At 41.3% G+C, this 21153-nt stretch overlaps 1 protein-coding gene across 2 annotated transcripts in view; it reads right to left on the bottom strand.

The window, feature by feature from the left end:
• Window positions 1–21153, bottom strand: part of prkcha (protein kinase C, eta, a) — a 239013-nt gene that overhangs the window by 151553 nt on the left and 66307 nt on the right. For both annotated transcript variants that reach the window (XR_007248298.2, XM_048538173.2), the window contains exon 2: window positions 13333–13396. Coding sequence is in view for 1 of the 2 variants with exons in the window: in XM_048538173.2 (XP_048394130.2) it covers window positions 13333–13396 (64 nt within the window). In the remaining variant the exon portion in view is untranslated. The remainder of the gene's footprint in view (window positions 1–13332; window positions 13397–21153) is intronic.

Raw genomic sequence — 21153 nt, forward strand, 5'->3', positions numbered from 1 at the left:
ATTTAGGAATAGATGCATTTCAACTGGCATTAGAAGGGCCTTGGTCTGATGTTGCAGCAGGAGCATGTCAATGACCTGAAACAAGACACTCAAAGTGGAGTTTGTGTGACAATGAGGAGATGTTTACAGTGGTCATGTGCTTTGTAATCAGTCCCTTCTGATCGTGTGGTCAGTGCATGCTACAAATGTGCTATTTATTTGCTTAAAAGTGGTTTTGATAGGAAATTGAAGCTTAAGCATTTTTACAGGACTGTAGAACAAAATGCCGAGTGCAAAGGAAGCAACATGTTTCAAATTCTGCTCTCCACACCCAGTGCATGTAGAATACATTGCATACCAGTGCAAGAATACCTCGCCAGAAATCTCATTGCAGCCTTGGTTCAAACATGGACAAAAGAACTGAATTCCAGAGGTGAGGTGAGAGAGCGACGGCACTTGACATCACGGCTGCTTTCAACTGGGTGTGGCATCGAGGAGCCGTAGCAAAACTGGATTTAATGGGCATTGGGGGAAAACTCTCTGGTGGTTAGAGTCATACCTGCCACATAGGAAGGTGGTCGTGGTCATTGGAAGTCAGTCATCTCAGCTCCACGACTGCAGGAGTTCCCCACGGTAATGTCCAATGCTCAAGCATCTTCAGCTGCTTCATCAATGACCTTCCCTCCATCATAAGATCAGAAGTGGGGATGGTCGCTGATGATTGCACAATGTTCAGCACCTTTTGTGATTCCTCAGTCTGTGTCCAAATGCAATATGATCTGGACAATATCCAGGCCTGGGCTCATAAATAACATCCATGCCACACAAATGCCAGGCTATGACCATCACTAATAGCAGACAATCTAACCACCAAAGCTTGACATTCAAGCGTGTTATCATCACTGAATCCCCGCTATCAACATACTGGGGGGTAATCATTGACCAGAATTCAATTGGACTCACCATATAAACATAGTAGCTATAAGAGCAGGTCAGAGACTAGGAATACTGTGGTGAATATCTCACCTCCTGACTCCTCAAAGCCTGTCCACCATCTACAAGGCATAAGTCAGGAGTGTGATGGAATACCCCCCACTTGCCTGGAAGAGTGCAGCCCCAATGATAGTCAAGAAGCTTGACACCATCCAGGACAAAGCAGACAGCTTGATTGGCGCTACACCCACTAACGTTCATTCCCCTCACCACTGACACTCTGTACACACTGTTGCTATTATCTATCAGATGCACTGCAGAAATTCACAGATCCTCAGACAGCACCTTAAAAACCCAAGACCACTTCCATCTATAAGGACAAAGGCTGCAGATTTTTGGAGAAACCACCACCTTCAAGTTCCCCGCCAAGTCACTGACCATCGTGACTTGGAAATAGATCGCTATTCCTTCACTGTTGCTGGGTCAAAATGCTGGAATTCCCTCCCTAATGGCATTGTGGGTCAGCTCACCACGACTTTGTCAAAGGCAACTGAGGATGGGCAAGAAATGCTGACCTGTCAGCGACACCCATGTCTCACAAAAGTGAATTAGAATTAAAGAGTTCTGCAGATGTTTGCAAGAAGTAACAGAGGTACAGCCAACTTAACATGGAACTTTAAGTTGAAAATGGATATCCTTCCACTGAGGTTTCAATATTTATAATGTTGCTGATCAGGATAAAAGGAGTTTAATGTTTATTTTTTATAAGATCATTTCATCTACTTTTATCGAGTAAAAGTAGTAAGCTTTTATTCCCTTTTGTGTGCAATGCCTTTTAATATTCTTTTATAAAATGTATATGGACAGCCACTTGTGAATATGTTCAGTGACTGGCCATCATGGTAGCAGACATGTAGAAAACAGGAGCAGGAGGAAGCATTTGGCCCATTAAGCCTGCTCCACCATTCAACATGGTCAGAGATGGTAATCTAGGTAAAGTCCACGTTTCCATTTGTGCCCATACCACTTGATACCATGAGTCCCTAGAAATCTATTTGTCTCAGATATATTCAGTGACGTTGGCTCCACATGCTTCATTTTTATCCCCAGACTGAACTCCATCTGCTATTTTTCAGCCATTGTCCCATTTGGTCAAGGTCATTTTATAATCTTAAAAAAAACCTTCTTCACTGTCTGTCTACGATACCACCAGTTTTGGTGCCTACCACAAACTTACAATCCATGTCTTCTATATTCTCATCTAAATCATTCAGATCAATGAGAAACAAGAGAACACAGAGCCGATCCCTGTGGAACACTGCTGGTGCCAGGTCTCGAGTCTACCACCACTCTGTCTCCTGCCATTAAATTAATTTTGTATTCAATTAGCAAGCTCACCCTGAATCCATGTGACTTGATTTTACTAATTAGTCGACCATTTGGAACGTGGTCAAAGGCTTTACTAAAGTCCAAGTAAACAATGCCTAATGCTCGGTCCTCTATCTTTTTGGTAATTTTCTCAAAGAAAGATTCAATCAAGTTTGTGAGGCAATTTTGCTCGCACAAAACCATGTTGACTATGCCTAACCATTCCTTGACCCTCTAAATGTTTAGGAATACAATCTTTTAGAATCATCTCCAACAACTTACCTGTGACCAAAGTAATACTAGCAGGTCTATGGTTTCCTGATTTCTCCTTACAATCTTTCTTAAACAAAGGCACAACATTAGACACCCTTCAGTCATCAGGCACCTCAACCATAGATGTAGATGATGCAAATATTTCTGCAAGGGATCCCACAATTCCTTCCCTTACTTCCCATAACATTCTGGGGTTCATGAGATCAGGTCCTGGAGATTTACCCACTTTTATATTCTCTAAAGACCTCCAGAAGTTCCTCTTCTGTAATGTGAACTGTTTTTAAAACATCAATATTTATTTCCCCAAGTTCTCGAGCCTCTATCTTTTTCTTCACAGTAAAAGCCTGACATGAAATATTTATTCAATGTCTCTCGAATCTCCTGGGGTTCAACACAAAGATGACCCCCTTGATCTTTAAGGGGCCGTACTCTCTCTCTAGTTGCTCTCTTCCTCTTAATGTACTTGTAGAATCTCTTGAAAATGTCGTTAACTTTATCTGCTAATGCTGTCTCAGACACACTCTTGGTTTTCCTGATTTCCTTCTTATGGATGCATCTACACTCTTTATATTGATTAAGAGATTTATTTGAAGTCATCTACCACATTGGGGGCATCATGGTGGCTCAGTGGTTAGCACTGCTGCCTCACAACACCAGGGGCCTGGATTCAATTCCACCCTTGGGCAACTGTCTGTGTTGAGTTTGCATATTCTCCCCATGTCTGCAAGGATTTCCTCCCACAGTCCAAAGATGTACAGGCCAGGGTGATTGACTATGCTAGATTGCCCATAGTATTCAGGGACGTGCAGATTAGTTGGGTTATGGGGAACGGGTCTGGGTGGGATGCTGTGAGGGTCAGTGTGGACTCGTTGGATTGAAAGGCCTGTCCCCACACTGTAGGGATTCTATGATGATGATTTTACTGCATTGGCTATGTATTTTCCACTCTTCCACTCAACATTGCCTGCAGCCGTTTTACATCTTTCTCACCTCACACAATCCCATCTAATTCTGCATCACCAAACTCGGAAACATTACATTTGATTCCCTCACGCAATATGTTGATCTATATTGTGATCAGCTGAGGCCCCACTAGTCCCACCCACAACTCTGAAACAGACCTATTTAGTCCTACTCACCATTTCAGTTTGCTAACTGAAATAACTCCACATGGGCTCCTATCCTATCACCAAGTCACTCCTTATTTACACCTGACATGTCCTTGACACAGATCCAGCTTCTTCACAGCCACCTGGCAGAGTGTCAGGACATCTGATAATCCTGTTTATATCTGTCAGCCAGGGCTTCCTGATTGGACCAGATTACAACTCCAGTCAGGGAACTCATCTCCTATGATATCCAGAGATAATGGGAACTGCAGATGCTAGAGAATCTGAGATAACAAAGTGTGCAACTGGATGAACACAGCAGGCTAAGCCGCATCTTAGGAGCATAAAAGCTTTTGTGCTTCTAAGATGGTGCTTGGCCTGCTGTGTTCATCCAGCTGCATACTTTGTTATCTCCTATGATATCTACCTGGCTGCCATCATTGCAATCACTACACTAACTAATTCTCAATACACCTCAGTACATCATCCCCAATCTCATGTATTTTGATTTTGCACACTAAACTCATGTGAGATACATACATAGAGGTTCTCTATCAAAAGTTTCCTGAAAATCAAATTACAACATTTATATTATTTCTCCCATGTCTATTCTACTAGTCATCATCTCAAGAACTCCAGCAGGTTTGACCATAACATCATAAGACATAGGAGCAGAAATCAGGCCATTCAGCCCATTGAGTCTGCTCTGCCATTGAATCATAGCTGATAAGTTCCTCAACCCCATTCTCCCGCTTTCTCCCTGTAACCCTTAATCCCCTTGACAATCAAGAACCCATCTATCTTTGTCTTAAATATACTCATTGACCTGGCCTCCACAGCCTTCTGAGGCAGTGAATTCCATAGATTCACCACTCTCTGGCTGCAGAAGTTTCTCCATATCTCCGTTCTAAAAGGTCTTCCCTTTACCCTAAGGCTGTGCGCTTAGGTCTTAGTGTCTCCTACCAACGGAAACATCTTCCCAACATCAACTCTGACCAGGCCATCCTGTATTCTGTAAGTGTCAATTAGATCTCCCCTCATCCTTCCAAACTCCTTCGAGAATAGACCCAGACTCCTCAAATGTTCCTCATATGTTAAGCTTTTCATTTCTGGGACCATTCTTGTGAACCTGCTCTGAATCCGCTCTCGGATTAGTATATCTTTCCTAAGATATGGGGCACAAAACTGTGCACAATACTCCAAATGTGGCCTGACCAGAGCCTTTTGGAGCTTCAAAAGTACATCCCTGTTTTTATATTCAAGTCCTCTCAAAATAAATGCCAAAGTTGCATTTGCCTTTCTAATTACTGACTCAACCTGCAAGTTTACCTTGAGAGAATCCTGGACTAGAATCCAAAGTCTCTTTGTACTTCAGATTTCTGAATTTTCTCCCCATTTAGAAAATAGTCCATGCTTCTGTTCTTCTTACCAAAGTGTATAACCTCCCACTTTCCCACATTGTACTCCATTTGCCACTTCGTTGCTCAGTCTCTTAGCCTGTCCAAGTCCTTCTGCAACCTCCCCACCTCCTCAACACTACCTGTCCCTCCACCTATCTTTGTATCATCTGCAAACTTATCCAGAATGCCCAAAGTTCCTTCATCAAGATCATTAAATGTATAAAATAGTGAGAAATTTTTGTTCCAACACTGACCCTTGTGGAACATCACTTGTCACGGCCTGCCATCCTGAGAAAGACCCTTTTAACCCCACTCTCTGCTTTCTGGCAGACAGCCAATCTTCTATCCATGCTAGCACCTTACCTCTAACACCATGGGCCCTTATCTTACTCAGCAGCCTCTTGTGTGGCACCATGTTAAAGGTCTTCTTGAAGGTAGATAACATCCATTGGCTCTCCATGGTCTAAACTGTTTGTTACTTCCCCAAAGAATTCTAACAGTTTTGTCAGGCATGACCTCTCCTTGATGAAGCCATACTGACTTTACCCTATTTAACCATGCACGTCCAAGGATTCAGAAATCTCATCCTTCACAATTGACTCTAAAATCTTACCCATGACCAAGGTTAACGAATACGCCTGTAATTGTTTGTCTTTTGCCTTACTCCCTTTTTAAACAGGGCTGTAACGTTAGTGATTTTCCAGTCCTTTGGGACCCTCCCTGACTCTAGCGATTCCTGAAAGATCACCACTTATGCTTCCACTATCTTTTCAGCTATCTCCTTTAGAACTCTGGGGTATAGTCCATCTGGTACTGGGTATTTATCTATCTTCAGGCCATACAGTTTTCAGCACCTACCCCTTGGTGATAACGACCATATTCAGCTCTGCCCCCTGTCCTCTTGAATTTTTGGGGTATTACTCAGGTCTTCCACCGTGAAGACTAATGCAACGTAATTATTCAGTGCCTCAGCCATTTCCTTGTTCCCCACTGCTATCTCTCCAACATTATTTTCTAGCGATCCAATATCCACTTTTGCCTCTCTTTTGCCCTTTATATATCGAAAGAAACTCTTAAAGTCCTCCTTTATATCACTGGCTAATCAACTGCTTTCAATAAGGCCACCAGTTTGTCAAATAGCTTTCCTTTTATAAATCCATGTTCACTTTGTCTAATGATGTTGATATTTTCTAGGTACTCAAATGTTCTGTTATCACTTCCTTCACAACAGACTCTAGCATTTTCCCTGATACTGATATTAGGTTAACCCGTCTATAATTCTCTATTTCTCTCTCTCTCCTTTTTAAAAAAAGTGGGGTTATATTTGACATCCTTCAGTACGGCTGAATTGTTACAAAATCTGCAGAAATTTAGAAGATGAACAAACAATGCATCAACTATTTCCATGGCAACCTCCTTTAGTACCCTGAAATCTAGATTATCAGGGGGTTTGTTGTATCAGAGATAATGGGAACTGCAGATGCTGGAGAATCCAAGATAATAAAGTGTGAAGCTGGATGCACACAGCAGGCCAAGCAGCATCTCAGGATAAAAATCTGACATTTCGGGCCTAGACCCTTCATCAGAGAGGGGGATGGGGAGAGGGTTCTGGAATAAATAGGGAGAGGGGGGAGGCAGACTGAAGATGGAGAGAAAAGAAGATAGGTGGAGAGGAGAGTATAGGTGGGGAAGTAGGGAGGGGATAGGTCAGTCCAGGGAAGATGGACAGGTCAAGGAGGTGGGATGAGGTTAGTAGGTAGGAAATGGAGGGGCGGCTTGGGGTGGGAGGAAGGGATGGGTGAGAGGAAGAACAGATTAGGCAGGCAGAGACAGGCTGGGCTGGTTTTGGGATGCAGTAACTGATGTCCATTTCAAGATCACAGACTCCCACAGCTACCGAGAATACACCTCCTCCCACCCACCCTCCTGCAACAATTCCATCCCCTTTTCCCAATTCCTCCGCCTACACCGCATCTGCTCCCACGACGAGGCATTCCACTCCCGCACATCCCAGATGTCCAAGTTCTTCAAGGACCGCAACTTGCCCCCCGCAGTGTTCGAGAACGCCCTTGACCGCGTCTCCCGCATTTCCCGCAACACATCCCTCACACCCTGCCCCCACCACAACCGCCCAAAGAGGATCCCCCTCGTTCACACACACCACCCCACCAACCTCCGGATACAACGCATCATCCTCCAACACTTCCGCCATCTACAATCCGACACCACCACCCAAGACATTTTTCCATCCCCACCCTTGCCTGCTTTCCAGAGAGATCACTCTCTCCGTGACTCCCTTGTTCGCTCCACACTCCCCTCCAACCCCACCACACCCAGCACCGTCCCCTGCAACTGCAGGAAGTGCTGCCCCCACACCTCCTCCCTCACCCCTGTCCCAGGCCCCAAGATGACTTTCCAAATTAAGCAGAGGTTCACCTGCACATCTGCCAATGTGGTATACTGCATCCACTGTACCCGGTGTGGCTTTCTCTACTTTGGGGGAACCAAGCGGAGGCTTGGGGACCGCTTTGCAGAACACTTCCGCTCGGTTTACAATAAACAACTGCACCTCCCAGTCGCAAACCATTTCCACTCCCCCTCCCATTCTTTAGATGACATGTCCATCATGGGCCTCCTGCAGTGCCACAATGATGCCACTCGAAGGTTGCAGGAACAGCAACTCATATTCCGCTTGGGAACCCTGCAGCCCAATGGTATCAATGTGGACCTCACCAGCGTCAAAATCTCCCCTTCACCCACCGCATCCCAAAAGCAGCCCAGTTCGTCCCCTACCCCCACTGCATCACACAACCAGCCCAGCTCTTCCCCTCCCCCTACTGCATCCCAAAACCAGCCCAGCCTGCCTCTGCCTCCCTAACCTGTTCTTCCTCTCATCCATCCCTTCCTCCCACCTCAAGCCGCACCTCCATTTCCTACCTACTAACCTCATCCCACCTCCTTGACCTGTCCGTCTTCCCTGGACTGACCTATCCCCTTCCTATCTCCCCACCTATACTGTCCTCTCCACCTATCTTCTTTTCTCTCCATCTTCAGTCCGCCTTCTCCTCTCTCCCTATTTATTTCAGAACCCTCACCCCATCCCCCTCTCTGATGAAGGGTCTAGGCCTGAAACATCAGCTTTTGTGCTCCTGAGATGCTGCTTGGCCTGCTGTGTTCATCCAGCTTCACACTTTGTTATCAGGGGGTTTAACTGCTTTCAGTCCCATTAATTTCACCAGCGCTTCTGTTTTTACTATTTTCTCTCATTTCTTTTTATTCTTATTGGACCCTCGCTTCTCTCGCACATCTGGGAAGTTATTTGTGTGTTCTTCTGTGAACAAGGAACTAAAGTAGTTGTTAAATTGATGTGCCATTTCCTTGTTCTCTATTAGTAATTCTCCTGTTTCAGACTGTAAGGGGCCTACATTTGTCTTCATTACACATTTGCTTTTCGCTCATAAAGACTTTTACGGTCTCTTTATACGTTTTTATGCTTCTTGCTCAATTTTTCTCCTCTTAATCCATCCCTTGTTCCTCCTTTGCTGAATTCTAAATTCTCAATCTTAAGGGGGTTGATAGTTTTTCCTCAATTTTATATGACTTTTCTTTGAATTTAATACTATCTTGAATTTATTTTGTCAGCTATGATTGAGTCACTTTTCTATTATGTTTGCTGCACCAGAAAAGTTATGTACAAGATATGTTCAGAACATTTCTTAAATATTTATCATTGCCAATACGCTGTCATACCTTCCAATCATTCATGGCTATCTTACTCTCTCACTTTAAGTTTCCATTGTTTAGATTTAGCACCCTAGTATTGAATTGGACTACTTCACTTGCCATTTGAATGAATAATACGATTATGGTAGTGTCACTCTTCTCTAAAGGACCACATAGATCTGGATTACTAATTAACCCTTCTCACTGTGAACTTGCCAATGGCTTCCACTCTCGGGAGCAGAGCAATGAGGCAGGCTCCAAAGCTACCTCAGTTGCATACTGCTGTTATATTGAACGAGGCACTAGTCATCCAGTCAAATGAGCTAACCAAGGTTATGGGGAGAAAGCAGAATTAGGCGGTTGAGGTGAATGATCAGCCATGATCGTGATGAATGGTGGAACAGGCTTGAAGGGCTGAATGGCTTCTTCCTGCTCCTATCTTCTATGCTTCTATGGCCTATCAAGCTAGATTGATGGGGTCATAACATATATGATTGAAGTCAGAAGGTTTCAGGCCAAAAACAGATTCTAATATTTCAGCACATTATGTAGTGACGGTAGGATGGTGGATGAGTGGTGCTTTGTCAAATATTTCAGTGAAACAAAAGATGACATAAGAATGCAAGGAATCAGAGCATGGATAGGTCATTCAGACTGGAGACACCCTTGTGAATCAAAAATCTGGCCAACTCAAATTGTGGATTTTCAGTGAACTAGCATCTGTTGCTCAGATGGGAAGAAAGCTGCAAAAACTAATGACCTTCTTCAAATTTCAAGCCCAAGGCTTCATCTTAAATGGGGTTTTTGAAATAGTGTCTGCTACATCTAGACTCTTCACACACAGAAGTATTGTCTCAACATCTATCCTGTCAAGCCCCTTCCAATGGAGGACACACCCCATCTACATCAACAAAGCTGAGGTGGAGACAGTCCAGAGTGTCAAGTTCCTTGGAATGATGATAACCAATCTGCCCTAGACCTCCCACGTAGATGCAACTATCAAGAAGGCACAACAATGCTCTACTTCCCCAAGTGACTTAAGAAATTTGGCATGTCCATAAGGACGCTCACCAACATTCATAGATGCATCATAGGAAGCATTCTACCTGGATGCATAACGGCCTGGTATGGCAAATGCTCTGCCTAGAGCTGTATGGAGCTACAGGCCATCATGGCAGCCAACTTCCACTTCCACTCTCATTTCTCATCAAAGACTCCTCCCACCCTGGTAATGTTCTCTTCCAACTACTTCTGTTAGACAGAAGACATAGAAGCTTGAGAACATGCAACAACAGGTTCAAGAACAGCTTCCTCCTTGCTGTTATTAGACTGCTGAATGGACCTTTCCAACTTCAAATAGTGTTGATTTTGCTAATGTTGAACTTGCTTTGTGCATCTCCTGTGCAGTGTAATGTTATATGTCTCATTCTGTCTCAGCACCCCATGATCTGTATGTTATTGTTTGCTGTGATCCGCGGTACTGCTCGTAAAACAGAACTTTTCACTGTACTAAGTAAATGCAACAACAATAAATCAAATTAAATGAAAGCTCTTATATTTCAATGAAATCATCACTCAGTTTCCATACACACATGTATTTTTACGTTGTAGATGCTTGTGGTGCAGTGGTAGTGTCTGTAACTCTCAGCTGGAAATTTCAAGTCCCACTCACTCCAGGCGCGTGTCACAACATGTCTGACAAGGTTGATGAGAAAAAAATACAATTCTAAAAGCACACAGGTTTGAGTGAAGTTCTAGTAATATTATGTAGCCCTGTTCCCAATGAGGAGTTCTTGTATCTGTTGGGGTGACTGATTCACACCTTGGAGAAGGTCAATATTTCATTGCAAGGAAAACATCTTAAGGGTGGTATTTCTTTGCATGCATTACCCTACGGAGCGCAGAATTTTGTAAATATAAATACAAGTAGTGCTGGAAATACTCAGCAGTTCTGGCAACAGCTATTGAGAGAAAAAAATTATAGTTAACATTTTGAATCACAGAAATTAAAAGTCAGTCATATTCAACTCAAAACATTATATTTTTCTTGACAAGCGCTACTGGTGGTCAAGGGTTGGATATCTCATTTAGCTGGACAGCTAGTTTGCAATGTGGAGTTATGCAAACAGTGTGGGTTTGATTCCCAGGCCAGCTTTCTCCAACCTGCCCTCACCTGAGGTATGGTGACCCTCAGGTTAAACCATCACCAGTCATAGAACATAGAACAGTACAGCACAGAACAGGCCCTTCAGCCCACAATGTTGTGCTGACCATTGATCTTCATGTATGCACCCTCAAATTTCTGTGACCATATGCATGTCCAGCAGTCTCTTAAATGACCCCATGACCTTGCTTCCACAACTGCTGCTGGCAACGCATTCCATGCTCTCACAACTCTCTGTGTAAAGAACCCGCCTCTGACATCCCCTCTATACTTTCCACCAACCAGCTTAAAACTATGCCCCCTCGTGCTAGCCATTTCTGCCCTGGGAAATAGTCTCTGGCTATCAACTCTATCTATGCCTCTCATTATCTTGTATACCTCAATTAGGTCCCCTCTCCTCCTCCTTTAATGAGAAAGCAGTCCTATGACACTATGGTGATTTGCCCTGCTGAGTACTTCCAGCACTTCCTGTTTTTACTTCAGATTTCTAGCAGTCACAGTATTTTACTTTTTTTTGCAGGATGAGGCCGTATGAGATGTTGATATTTCCACAACTAAATATGAGCCAGCTCGTCTCAGTGCACTTGCTGATGGTTGCTGCTGTGCCTTTCCAGAATCAGAGACATTCCAAAGAAGTAATGGAACATAACGACCAGCTAATTAAAAAAAAACATTCTGGACATTACGGTGATAAAACGGCTGACAGCTGATACTAAAATGTCTGTGGAAATCTCATGTCTCTCAGTAAACTGTTTAATAGTCTGAGTTCAGCAAAATTCCTTCAGAACTTCAGCAAATGTTTTGACAGCTAGAGGAAGTGGCTACCAGTCTACTCTTTTAGGAGGGGAATTCTAGTTCATAAAAGAGATAAAAAGGTTGTGGTCTCACATATATTGCCAGCTGGAGTCCTTAAAGATAAAGTCTCTTCAAGGCAAAGGTATAAATACAACACAACTCTGGACAGTGGCTGTGTGAACATAACTGTCAACAATGGAAGGCTATCCGACACCCTTCGTCTGGTGTTAATTGACCAATAATGCTCCCAAGTTAGTCCAGTGGCTGGATTTTATTAAGGTGAAGGATTAGAAAGTCATTATTGTTTAAGAATTCTATTTAAATATGGTAAAAACAGCATAGGCCAATGGCTATTATGAGGAATATTTCTATTTCTGAATTTTCCAGTCAGCATTGCTAATAAAGATCTCTCTCAGATCACACATTTTCCATGACTTAGTCTCTATTTCCTGTGTTAAAATAGAAGAAGGGCAAGACAGTGTGCATTATCTTTCAATGCAGGTCAAGGACCACTCTCTTCAAACTATTGTTTTACAACCACAGAGGCTCTATAGTCCGAATTAGGCCATTTGCCCCATTAGGCCTGAGCCTGCTGTTTGTTGGGGAAATCCCTTCATTTTGCTCTCTGTACACTTTTATATCCTCCTTTGTTTCAAGCAGCTACTAATTTATTCCTTTAAATAATGGTCTCTTCTCTCACTATTTGTGTTGATACAAAATTCCACACTGTAAAAATTCACAGCAAAATCTCTTCTCACATTTCCTCAAACTCTACAAGTTGATGATTCCTCATCACTAACCCTTCCCCAAGTGCCACCACATGAAGTAGTCTTTCCCTTTTACCTCTGTCAAAGATATTTTGACCTCTAAAATGACCTCTAACTTCCCCTTACTAGTGAAAGTATCCTTAGTATCACAACTGAACTTTGCCATCCCTGGGGTAGTCCTAATATCTGGATGCCATGTGACATAGGGTTCAGTGTCATACATTGATTTACATTGTTCCTGAGATGTGCCTTGGGATCTTTAATTATGATAAACATACTTTGTAAATATATGTTGTCATTAATTGCATGGTATTCAATATATCAATATTTTGTAGACATAACAGGCTTTGATACACACACACACACACACACACACACACACACACACACACACACACACACACACACACACACACACACACACACACAGAGTTTTGATATGTTTCCAGCCAAAATAACTCAAAAAACTTCAGATTTTAAGACTTAATTGTATTAGCTCAACTTGTGGGAATTGACTCATCTCTTTAAAGTTGGCATGCTATTGTAATTGGTTACAGAATTAACAGGCCACAATACTTCTAGGTGTTGTTGATACATTCAATTACTTACTAAATTAAAAACGCTTTTTTAAAAATGATAAATTAAATGACTATCAACTGAAAACTGTAAGACTTGTTTGTTCAGAACAGGGATATGGAGCTCCATTGGCTTTTTGAAATAAAAACCAAACTGGTGAAGATTGGTTTATTAATTGACTTAGTGGGCAGAAATATTACTAGATTCAAACATCAGCAGTGTTTTAGCAACAAGCAGGGTCTTACCTTCAGAAATCATCTCTTTCATATCTATCAGGATGTAAAGCTTACCCTCCGGCTCCAAATCAACCTGACAAAGAAACACACAATGATACATTAAAAAATAAAAAAATACGAGTCATATGCTATACACTCATATGTGAACAAATATAATGAAACTGAACCAAGATGAATTCTCACATCAGACCTTTACTTTGATGGAATCATAGACGTTTTACAGCAAAGATGGACATTCAGAACAATCCAAGTCTAATCCAATGTCTATCTTCTCTACAGTAGCACTAGTAAATTTGCAGATGATACCAAAATTGGAGGTGTAGTGAACAGCGAAAAACTTTACTTCAGAGTACAACAGGGTGTTGATCAGATGGGCCAATGGGCCGAGGAGTGGGCACATGGAGTTTAACTTGGGTAAATGTGAAGTGCTGCATGTGAAAAGACAAATCAGGCAGGACTTATATGCTTGGTGGTCAGGTCCTGCTGAACAAAGAGACCTTGGAGTGCAGGTTCTTATTGGAGTGCAGGCTCATAGTTCCTTGAAAGTGGAATTGCAGGTAGATAGGATGGTGAGAAGGTGGTTGGCATGCTTTCCTTTATTGTCAGTGCATTGCATAAAGGAGTTGGGAAGTCTTGTGCAGCTGTACAGGACATTGGTTAGACCACTATTAGAATACTGTGTGCAGTTCTGATGTCCCCGCTATAGGAAGGATGTTGTGAAACTTGAAAGGATTCAAAAAAGATTTGCAAGGATGTTGCCAGGGTTGGAGGGTTTAAGCTCTCGAGAGAGGCTGAATAGGCTGGGGCTATATCGCCTGGAGCATCAGAGGCTGAGGGGTAACCTTGTATAGGTTTATAAAATCACGAGGGGCATGGATAGGTAAGCACACAAAGTCTTTTCCCCAGGGTTGGGGAGAGCAAAACTAGACAGCATAGGTTTAAGGTGAAAGGGGAAAGATTTAAAAGGGAACTAAGGGACAACTTTCTCACACGGAGGCTGGTGCATGAGCTGCCAGAGGAAGTGGTGCAGGTTGGTACAGTTACAACATTTAAAAGGCATCTGGATGGGTATATGAATAGGAAAGGTTTTGAGGGATATGGGCCTAATGCTGGGAAATGGGACTACATTTATTTAGGAATTCTGGTCAGCATGGTCAAGTTAGATGGAAGGGCCTCTTTCTGTGTTGCATGTCTCTATGACTATTTATCACTAAAGTTAAATGTTAGCCTACATTTCCCTACATTGTTACAACTGTAAGTTTATTAAATCATTAAGTATTAGAATTGTACCTTTTGGCTTGTAAGAATATTACATTTTTGATCTGTGGCATTAAATTTAGTGTAGATTACGAAGTCATACGATCCATGCTGGAGTCTGCCTGAATGCAATGGTTTACTATTTGCAGAGATTTCAGCAAGTCTCATATTGGTTTATTAAATGGGAGGCATAGATATTTTGTCTGGGGTCTGTTGTGATTGGAACGAGGTCAGCCAGGTGAACCTCATAGAATATGAGTTCACTGATTGGGGCTGCTGACCTGGTCCAATCAAGGAGCTCTGTCAGGGGTTCTGCTCATTCCAGGAGCTGGCTCTGAGCTAGCTGGGTCAACGTCATGGTACTAAAAACATGTATTAAAGGATGACGAGGTGAAGGGATCCCAGCCTTGGTGTCGTCAGGGACAGTCAGGGACAATGAGAGCAGTTTGTAGGTCCACAACATTAAAGTCACTGAATATCTTAGACAGATGTTATAGTTATTATTTTGTAAAACATGAGGCAGTAAACTTTACTTATAAGATGAAAGGAAGTTCATATCGAGGATAATTACTTGACATTCCTAATTAAATGCAAAACTAATATAGTCCCAGTTTCTTAGAAGATGGGTGGAGGAAATTTGACAGAGATCCAAGTCCTTTGTCTACCTATATGATTTTTAGAAGTTTCTATGCTTTGTGCTTTCTTCCTGAAAGCTGAAGAACCTGGACAACGATGTCTGGTTCCTTGCAGAGAAACTATTAAACAACAGCAAAGGAATTTCAATTTAAAGACTATCCTTGCCCTTTTATTACCCCTTCATTTCTCTGTAACAGAGAAAAATAGAAGCATTTAGTTAATAAAGATAATGCAGAAAATCAATGGCTATGAGTACTGCTCAGGGGAATCACATAATTAGTGGTTCAGGTAATGCCAGAAAGCATTGATTTATGGCTGGAACAGGTTACATTGTAATTGGAATCTAAGCATTTGGGGAAATTGTCAACAGCTTGTCATTTTAACTTGTTTGAGTAAACTATTTCGTTCTTGAACGCATTGTAGGTTCTTTGACCATAAATAAATCAGATGGCCTGCTCTGATGATTGAGAGTGTAGATGCTACTCGACAGAACAGTTAAGAAAGATAAAAGGTAACTATATAATTTAATGTATGTTGTGTGTGCTCACACGTGCATGAGAGTGAGAGAGAAGGAAATGATGAAAAACAATAATTTTACAATAATGTACTGAAATTAGAGAACTTACAGTGAGATACTGGAGTCTGACACTGTCAAGGTTGACTCAGCAAACAGATGTACAGTGACATCATTGTGCTGCCTATTTAGGCTTAATGATACACAGTTCAACTTTTCACAGGATAAACACACATCCCAGAGAATTTAACTCAGCTGCAATGAAATCATCACAACAGGTTGTTTAGTATCTCATTACTAAGTTCAATAAAATAAATGCCCCATTTTCTGCAATTTCCCATTATGAGTTCAAGGGAGTCTCAGTTCATCCAGATAGAATTCTAATGTCATCTGTATTTGTTTCAGGTAAACAGGCTGGCAGGTGTTGTAAAATATTGTACTTAATGTGGCTAATCCAACCAATAACTGCTGTTAAGGGATTCCCCCAATCCAAAACTTGGGATCCAATGGGAGCACATCTATAACATCTGTCTAAGATATTCAGTGACTTTAATGTTGTGGACCTACAAACTGCTCTCATTGTCCCTGACTGTCCCTGACGCCACCAAGGCTGGGATCCCTTCACCTCGTCATCCTTTAATACATGTTTCTGTGCTACTGTTTGTAATATATCCTTGCAAAGGCTTTGATCGTAAGACAAAAGGGGCACAAGTCAGCCATTCAGCCCTTGACTCTCTCTATCTTTCAATGGCTGATTTGATAATCCTCAACTCTGCCCTTCTAGGTAAAAATCTCAACCTTGGATATACTCAATGACTTAGCCTTGACAGCCCTCTGCCAATTCACCACCCTTAGAGAAGAAATTCCTCCTCATTTCTGTCTTAAATGAGTGACTCCTTACTCTGAGATTGTGCCCTCTGGTCCCAGACTCTCCCACAAGGGGAAAATAAGCTTTCCGCATTGACCCTTGAATCGTGCATGTTCCAATAAAATTGTCTCATTCCTCTCAACTCCATTGACTACAGAACCAAGCTACTCAACCTCTCCGAATATCACATGCCCGGGATCAGCCTAGTGAATCTTTTCAGGATTGCCTCCACTGGCTGTATACCTTTCCTTAGGAAAGGGGCTCAAAACTGTTCACAATATTTCAGGTGTGGTCTACAGTGCCTTAGAAAATCTTTCTTGCTTTTATACTCAATTCTCTTTGAAATGAAAGCCAGCAATCCAACAGACATCCCTGTTTTCTGTTCAAGGAGGGAATGCAGGAGGAGGAGGAAGTTCAGCTTTGGAAGAAGTGCAATGTGGTTTGATTTGATAACAGGCTTTGTGAGGGTGGATAATACAATCTAAGATTGCGCTTCCCTGTATTTGAGAAGGTCAAGGGATGACTTGATCAAAGTCTTAAGATTTTAAGCTGGAAAGATTCAGCAGATCAAAAGAAAGAACATCAGCAGTTAGAGAGTACCGGAAGGGTTACAGTTAAAGAACTGGAGGTGGACCTTTTTAAAACTGAAATTAAAAAAGATACTTCTACCCAAAATGCCTTTGGTTTTAGCAGTGGCACTACACCAAGATGAAAAGTCTGAGGCAAGCCCACCCTCATTTGGTATCACCACAGCTATTTAACAGCCATTAGATCACTGACTGGCTCTGTGTGAGTTTCCTACCCCCATCTGGGACAAAGATAGCCAATCAAATGCCTAGCTGCCCTCGAGTCTGAACAACACCAATGGGAGTGGTGGCCATTGGTAGGATTGCAGGCAATTTGCGAAGGGGTAACATGTTGCTAGATCAGTACAGAAATCAGGAATTTTATTGGCATGAGGCTGGCAGGCCCCAATACAACACAGAGTGCGTGACCAGGTGCTGCAGGTTAGAGCAGGATGGAACATACAAGATGGCAGGGAATTACTTGGGGGTGAGCTTCTACTGGGTACAGACTGTCCACACTGGAGATCCTCAGCCTGTAAGAAACCATCATAATGATCCTGCCACTGGACAGATTAACATATACAGTTGGCCAAAGGGCAGGGAAGTCTCCTAATGTCCAGTTGTTGTTAGAATTCCAGGTGAGTCATGTAAACAATACGTACAGTGCCACTGCATCTGATTTCACTGCATCTAACAATGGTTATCCGTGGGCAGAGGAATAGAGAGAGAGAGAGAGAGAGAGTGCTGAGTGGTGGGGAGGAGGTGTGCATAAATTTCCACCTATGAAAAAGAGTTTTAGAAGTTTGGAATTCTTCAGTAAAACCGACTGGCACTGCATCAGTTATTAATTTTATATCTAAGATTGACAGATTTTGGTAAACCAAGAAATTTAGGGATATAGGACAAATGTGAATATGTGGTCTACAGTCGCAGATCAACCATGATCACATTAAATGGTTGCATAGGCTTGAGAGCTAAATAACATTTTACTGTTCCCATGTTTCTTGAGAATTAAAATAAATGAAGTCAATTTTTTCAAAGGGCCTTACTAAATTATATTGAGATCACATGTAGGAACTGTTTTCTGCTTTCCTTTCATCATGGACTTTTATTAAAAAATAAAATATTGATACTAAGGCAAGAAAAATACTCATCTTTGGGTCTCAATTAAACTGGCTAACTATATAGGCATATTGTTACATGACAACCATTTTACATTAAATTTGTGTTCTCTCAGATATTGGCTTAGAATCAGCAATGATACAGCTGGGTTATACATATGTACTTTCCAGTACTTTTCATGGTCAATTAATTCACAGTTAATAAAGAATGAAGTAATTTTGCAATACCTTCCTTAGTCATTTCTTGGATTTGGTAAATGCACTGCAGCTTGTGCTTTGATTGTAATTTAATAGGTAATTTGATGTAATCAAATACAAAATGGCACTGCAACTTATTCCTATTTTAGCTTTCTGTGGAAGAAACAAATCCTGAATGTCAGTTCATTAGAGTTCAGCAGCAGAATACAAAGGATGGGTTCTTCAAATGGGAATGAAAACAGAAATCCACAGGCTCCCAAATTGAAGTCTGACTTCCAGACAACTTTGTGAGAAATCATCAGTGATATGACCAATTCAAAACAGGTTTGCAACATGCATTGCTTCCAAAATTGATTCAGTGAAATATTTGAGTCTTTGTATTACAGCCACAATTGCAATGAGAGCCAGGGCAAGAAACAATTGAAAAACTTTAGTTCATTATTCACATGCCTAGAGTTAAGTGTCATAAGTGAAAAAAAACTGATGTCTCTCTTCCAAACAATCAGAAGAAATGGCTGATCTTTAGATGAACTTTGAGCACATTGTGTGCTTTTATTAAGTGTTAATCTCAAGTGAGTTGTTGTCTACCCGTTGCATGCAGTCGTATCAAATTCACTGTTGTGGTTTTTGTTTCATTTCTGTTTAACATCCTTTATTTGTGGTGTGGTTTATATTCACTGGTCTATGCATACTCTGTTTTTGAGATCAGCAATTGAAACAAGTAAAGCCGATACTTTGAAAACTGTACTTCTACTCCTGAAGAAAGTCACTACTCAGTGAGCAATATCGAAATTTTTAATGGCATGTGTATCTAATGAGAGTGCTTCAGCTCACCAGTTTACAAGAGGTGACAGACATAAACTGAAGTAGATCTGAAGATGTTCATTGCACTTAAGCTAAATTAACAGGCCTCAATAATAGTTTTGGAGCCTAAAAAGCAACATTGTCAGCTAGCCAGCTGTATTCTAAATCAGGGACTCAACTTCTTTGCTTCTGAGGCCCCCTTCCCACATGGCAAAATGTCCAAGGACTCCTTGTAATGTAACATACGTATATTTTCTGTATAAAAGAATTATATTTACAATTGAACAAACAGCCAACTCTCACACAGTGGACCACAGGTCTCGTTTTTTTTGTTCGAAGATTCAATGGAAAGGCAATCCATCATATTTAACCCCCCTGAGTACAAATGGTTTCATCTTTCAAACAGAAGAAAAGCTCTCAATACTTTATGCAAAAATTCATGAGCCCATTTTGACAGAGATTTTGGAACAGAAACACTATCCCTCTTAACCAGGTATTGAAGTAATCCAGAAATACTACCAGGATATTGATACTACCAAATGATTGTTATGTAATATTCCTCATAGCCAGGTACCAAAAAATCCAGCAAAAATAGATATGAGATTTTTATTTTAAGAGTTCATTTGCAAATAATTTGGAATTGATACAAAAGATTTGATTAATTCAGGCCAGGATGACCTGACCTGGGGAAGATTAACTGATTAGCAGCAGCCATTTAAGCAATATTTGCTTCAGAGACTCTACCACTATTACTGAAGACGCTTAATTTAACATATGTGCATTACAGATCTTCAGATCTGATCCTTATACTGTTATGTCTTTCCCTCTCAAGTACAGTATCTATGTTACAAATAAAAGACTGTGTCAACAAGCTTGTCAGAATTTTTAATGGCTGTATTTATTTGCTAAAGATATGGAAAGCAAGCAAGTAATGTCTAATAATAATTCCAATCTCTTATTTAAATTTAACATCAATGCTACAATGATAAATGGTAAATATTAGTAATCAACAACTTTAAAAAGGTCACTAATCCACGTGACTACCAACTTTTTAATTAGATAAATATTTAAATATCCACGCCTTGCAGTAGTCTCACAATGATAAATGAAGATTTCCCCTTCTAGGGTCTGAATACATATTCAAAAATGTCAACTGGTTGAACTAATCATCTCAAAAAAAGTTCAGTGGTAACATCCAAGAATTTAATGGCACATTGCAAAAGTTGGACCAACCATACATGGAGATAGGTCACAGTTTTAAAGCAAAATTTTAGAGTTTACTATTTTCAGCAAATATCTATGTTCATAATTTGTTCTGCTAAAGGTTCAGTTGATTTTTTTTTAAACAGAGGCTGCCTCACCAGAGAGAAATGAAACAATTCTTGCTGCATCTTAATGTCTAACAAACTACTCCATGTAATTGATGGCCCTGACATTGAAATCTTACTTAAGGCCAGGCAGCCTGCTACCACATTGCATAACCTGACTGACAAAGATTTCGTGGATATTCGGCAAATGTTTAGAATTAAAAACAAATGTATTGTAAAAACTTGATTGAAACAATCCTTAATGCACGTACGCATGTGGCAGCATAAAATGCTCGATGTCTCCCTTTTCATTGTTCTGACGTGTTAAGGACGCAATCAGTTTTTCATGAAATAAGCCAGTTGCAAGAGTGAAATTCACGTGTCCTCAAAGTTTGTCTCACAATATCATGGGATGTTGAAAGGCAAAGGTATGGTTAAATCAGCAACATCATGTTCACCACCTATCAGTGTAGCAAGTTGCCTCTGATCACTTTGTCTCTTCCAAATATCAAGCAAAACTCTCTAAGGCCCTTAGAATGCAGGGGTGTTGGATCTGCTG

The sequence above is a fragment of the Stegostoma tigrinum genome, chromosome 10 (assembly GCF_030684315.1).
Source record: "Stegostoma tigrinum isolate sSteTig4 chromosome 10, sSteTig4.hap1, whole genome shotgun sequence".
NCBI lineage: Eukaryota > Metazoa > Chordata > Chondrichthyes > Orectolobiformes > Stegostomatidae > Stegostoma > Stegostoma tigrinum.